Here is a 5,158-nt window from a genome sequence, read left to right as displayed (position 1 = left end):
CATCATTAGTACCCACATGGACTAGGACCATGGGGTAGTAATCGGTGGGCTTAATCCTGGCCTGGATTATTCCCATCACATCCCGAATCTTTGCTCCGGGCAGGCAGTAGACCTCTTGTGTTGAGGGGTCCTGGCAACAGATGGGTCCTTCCGTACCTCTCAGGATGGAGTCGCCTATGACGATATGTGGGTTCTTCGTTTAATAGCTACAATTGCAGATGACACCTAGCTGCGGGGGTAGTAGATATGCCAGAGGGTAGGGCTAGGATTCAGAGTGATCTAGACAAATAGGAGGATTGGCCCGAATGGAATCTCATGAGCTTCAACAAGGACAAGTGCAAAGTCCTGCACTTAGGACAGACAGAACAATCACATGCACCAGTACAGACTTGGGGGCTGACTGGCTGGGCAGCAGCTCTGCGGAAAGGGACCTGGGGGTTACAGTGGACAATAAGCTGAATATGAGCCAGCAGTGTGCCCTTGTTGCCAAGAAGGCTAACAGCATACTGGGCTGCATTGATAGGTATGTTGCCAGTAGGTCAAGGGAAGTGATTTTTTCCCCTTCTATTCAGCACTAGTTAGGCCACATCTGGAGTACTGTGTTCAGTTTTGGTTCCCCCGCTATAGAAAGGATGTGGACAAATTGGAGAGAGTCCAGCGAAGGGTGACAAAAATGGTGAGGGGGCTGGGTGGCATGAATTATGAGGAAAGACTAAGGGAATTGGGCTTATTTAGTCTAGACAAGAGGATACTGAGAGGGGGCTTAATAGCAGCCTTCAACTACCTGAAGGGTTCGAAAGAGGATGGAGCTAGACTGTTCTCAATGGTGGGTGATGATGGAACAAGGAGCAATGGTCTCGAGTTGCAGCAAGGGAAGCTTAGGTTAGATCTTAGGAAAAATGTTCTTCCTAGATGCGTAGTAAGCACTGGAACAGGTTACCCAGAGAGGTGGTGGAAGCTCCATCCTTGGAGATTTTTAAAACTCAGCTAGGCAAAGCCTTGGCTGGGATAATCTAGTTGGGGCTGGTCCTGCTTTGAGCAGGGGGTTGGACTAGATATGACCTCCTGAGGTCCCTTCCAGCCCTAATTTTCTATGATTCTATGAACTTTGTTAGAATTTGTAATAGTAGAAACAAATTGGTGGCATAGAAGATAGCTGACCCTTCGTAGACACCTGTTCCTCTCATGCTTTTTTATTGCCTCCAGATTTCCCTTTCTCATTAAATTTTAAGGAACTGTTTTTAACTGTAGGGTAGCATCTAATTAAGTCTTCCTTATACACAGAGACTAATTAAGACTTCTAGCACTATGGGACAATTAAGTAGATATTTATTGGCAACATCCAAGTCAAAGTAGGACATTCTTTTAAAGGGATTCCATGAAGGTAAAAAGAGCTATCTAAAAATGTAGTAGTTGAGATACTTAAGTTACTTGTTTTGAGTTTTCTTCTTCTTTGCTATTTGAAAACATTAACAGAAGAGGAAAAGCTAACTATACAGGGTTAATGAGGAAATGAATTTCCACAAACTGCTGTCAGTTGCATAAAGAAAAGCTAAAAACAATAGTGATATTTTTCTCTAATCTTTTTACGTTAAGTGCAAAGTCCTTACTATATAGTAAAAAGGGTTTTCCAGTTCTCTTTCTCTGTCTCTTACTCAGACCAGTTTGTGTCCATTGAAGGAACACTATGAGGTAGAAGATGGACAACTAGTTCTAAATGTGTAACCTCATGAAGGGCGCTGTTAGGGAGGAGGTTTCAATCTCTGCTGATATGTGTGCTTTTGCTACTGACAAGTGTTTCATGCTCAATCCCTGGGGAGGCCACACACTTCTCTGCACTTTTACCTTTTGTGTTTAACTTTTTTATAATACAAGTTTAAAAGTCAAGAAGACTCTCACTCACTCACTTCATTATGTTTAGCCTATGATCCCTTTTACCTTAGTTGTCATCTGAGGTTCATGCAGTGTAAGTCTAGTATTTGGTAGTCTCTGTTTAGGCTTGCAAATTTTATTAAATATTTACAGGAGTTGTTGGGCTCTTTAATGACTAAAAGAGTAAAGTACTATGCCAATGGATATAAGCAACCTCAGCGTCTTTATCAGTAGCATTCCATTATGTAAAGTGTTTTCCTCAAATATTTAATTTCTGAAAGGCACTATCTTCAGTGCTTACACTGTTTCTGAAAATGAAAATCTGTTCCACTTTCTTGGTCTCTATAGATGCAGGTACTTAGTTATTTAAGAAAAAGTAAATATAGGTCTCATTAAAGAAATAAGGTATGAAACTCCTTTTTTTTAAAAAGGAATTGGTATTAACTGTAGAGTTTAATAGAATAATAAAATATGGAAATCAGTCATTAAGACTCTAATATGGGAGAGTTCTTGTGCTTAATAAGCTGTTCGGTGTAAAGTGTTTTGTTGTTCAAGTCAGATCTGGTTTCTTGGTTTGGGGAGGAGGTGAGCAGTAGCTTTTCAGAGGGGGAGGGAGAAAGGATGTCATAGGGAGTGTACTTTGCCCAGTACCTTGTCCAGAGCTCTGTTTGGAAAAAGGAATTAAATTTTCTCACCCCTCAAGCATACATGCTGAATGAGAACTAGTGTTTCAGGAGAGAACAAAACACGTAAGTAAGAAGCCAAGAATTTGTTAACTTACAGTTCTGGTTTGGTAACTGTTTATGGAGTCAAGGACAGAGACTTAGTATGCATGTTGAGACCAGCTTTCTCTGTTCTGCCCACTTTTCTGCCTCCTCCCCTTTACCTATCTGCAGCTTGCAGGACAGCAGTAGAATCAAAAGTGTTTTTGTTTGAGATGTTGGCACACCATTTTTTGTGCAAATCTTTTTAAAATGTGACTTGCAGTCTGTAGAACAGGAATGTCACTGTTTAGTTTTGCTTGTGTCTTGTGTACATTGTCTTTAAAACACAGAGAGCATATAGAACTTGCTTTTCACTTTTAGCTCTATTTCCTTCTTTTATTTATGTCAGATTGAAAGGTTGGAGTGGGGGGGAAGAAACCTGAAGCAGATGCCAGTGTCACATGGAGAAGTTTGATATCACAAGTTTAGTTCCTTGATCTTCATAGTTATAAAACAAAAATATAGATTTCTACTTGGAATTCTTTATTAGGAAATGGTTTACACAAGTATTAATCATGTTGAGAGTTAAACATACCCAAATTCTACCTAGCGTGCATTACTTGCTATCTCTTATAAAAAAAATAAAATAAAAAGCTATCTCTTCTTAACCACCCAAAACAAAAACCACCAACAAAAAATCCTTGTTATATTGCTTTGTGCAAACTAATAAACTCTTTTGAATTAGAAATCTCTTATCACTACCAACTGAGTCTTCTTATTAGAAGAATTTCCCTTTCAGTTTTCCCTTTCTTATATCTTGATTTTGAATCTTTCCTTTAGATTATGGCTTGCATGACATTTTCTTTCTTTTCCTTTCTTTTTGCTGTTTGCAAAGACTCTTGGGAGGATTTGACAGATTTGGTGGAGCAATTGCGTGATGATACTGAAGGTGCGTGCCACACCAACATCTTTCAGCTTTTATTTCCACTTGTCTTTGGTTTTTAAGATATCACTCTGAGCCTGAGTACCAACCACAGTTTTCCTTTTCATTGGTAATAAATGTGATTATAAACATGCTTGTCTAGTTGAACTAGGTTCACCATCTGAACAGTGCTGTATTAGTTGCATCGTTTGGCTTGAAATGTATGGTTTATACTGTTGATATTCTAAACAAAATGTTTTCACTCACAACAGGGATGCGTGTATGCATGTATGTATGTATGTGGTGGTATTTTTTACCTATTACCTTTTTTTAAAGTACATTGTAAAGACTTTTGGGTTCCAAATTTGATCCGTCTTGATATTGGTCCCATCTGTCCAGTCTTGCCTTTTAAATTCTTATCAGTATTGATTTAAAAAACAAAAAACCATGAAAAGATGAAGCTGTTAGTACTTAAAATGAAGATGAGACCACAATAAAAGTTTAGAAGGTGTGGGACTAGTTTTCTTATTCTGGAACACTGTCTGAAGCTACTATCCTTCTGAATCAGTGGCTGGAATGACAGTTTCCAGGGCTGAGTGATATAGATCCAAGACATTTAAAATTAGGTTTTAAAACATGTTTTTTTAAAAAAAAAATCTTGTTGAGACTCTTCATACCAAATTTTCAATCTGTGCTATTATACGTTCTAATCAAAAGATGAAATGGGTACAGGATGGATAGGCATTTGTATGGGATGGCATAATAGTGCATCCTGCATTTGTGTAGGGGGTTATGCTACCTGACCCTTGAGGGTTTCTTCCAGCCCTATGATTTTTTTTATGATCCTAATTCAATTTTATTTTTTTCAAAATGCTTCTTAGTGGCACTTGAAAGGAAGGAAGAAAGAAAGTAGTGCCTGATTTAGCAAACATGTATGTAACTTTTTGCTCATATGACTAATGGGACTGCTTATGCTTGAATTTTAAGCTTTTGTACAAGTGTGGCAGGGGTGCCACCAGTGGCATTAACAGCCTGTGTGCGTGGCATGTGGTAGATTGGGGAGGTGTACAAAGTTGGAGTCCAGGGCAAACCCTATGGGATGGGAGGGGGTTTGTTGTGCAGTTATGAAAGTCAGGGGCATGTGGGTTATGAGAGTGGGCTGGGATCCAGTTGTGAGAGCAGGGGTGGGGTGGGGACAGCAGTCTTACCCGCACTAGAAACTCAGACAGTCCCAGCTCAGCTGCTGCTGTCTCTGTGGATGCTCTGCCTGCCCCAGCTGTTACTTTTAAAGCAACAGCAGCTGAGGACTATTTTGGGAGTTCCTGGCATGGGAATACTACCAGAGTATACCTGTACCTCTTCTTACTTGGCACCCAGGGCCAGAAGGTTGGCCCCCAATAATTTAGAGAAGTAGTTCTCAATATTTGTCTAGTGGGCGGGATGGGATCCAGCCAGTAGACCTAAGCTGGTGACCAGGGCAGATCCAACAAGGCTCCATTTGGCTGTGCAGCGGGGAAAGGGGGCAGTCCAGCCCCTATCCAGATGTGGTAGGGAAGGGGGCTTGACCTGACCCTGTAGAGGGGGTGGGAGACATGACCCAGCCCCGCTCCAGCCCTGGAGGGGATGGCGGGGAGAGGGGGAATGGGGGCGTGATCCAGCT

At 40.9% G+C, this 5,158-nt stretch overlaps 1 protein-coding gene across 6 annotated transcripts in view; it reads left to right on the top strand.

Annotated features, from left to right (window-relative positions):
* Positions 1 to 5,158, top strand: part of RUFY3 (RUN and FYVE domain containing 3) — a 79,153-nt gene that overhangs the window by 15,374 nt on the left and 58,621 nt on the right. For 2 of the 6 annotated variants that reach the window (XM_025215947.1, XM_025215950.1), the window contains exon 3: positions 3,472 to 3,525. The exons of 3 other annotated variants lie outside the window; for them this stretch is intronic. In XM_025215947.1, coding sequence (XP_025071732.1) covers positions 3,472 to 3,525 — 54 coding nt within the window. Of the gene's footprint in view, positions 1 to 2,572; positions 2,622 to 3,471; positions 3,526 to 5,158 lie in introns of those variants that run through there. One more of the 6 variants, XM_014524869.2, reaches the window with a different exon arrangement.

This window comes from Alligator sinensis, unplaced genomic scaffold (assembly GCF_000455745.1).
Source record: "Alligator sinensis unplaced genomic scaffold, ASM45574v1 scaffold1546_1, whole genome shotgun sequence".
NCBI classification, from domain to species: Eukaryota; Metazoa; Chordata; order Crocodylia; family Alligatoridae; genus Alligator; species Alligator sinensis.
This window is presented reverse-complemented; position numbering and strand designations above follow the sequence as displayed.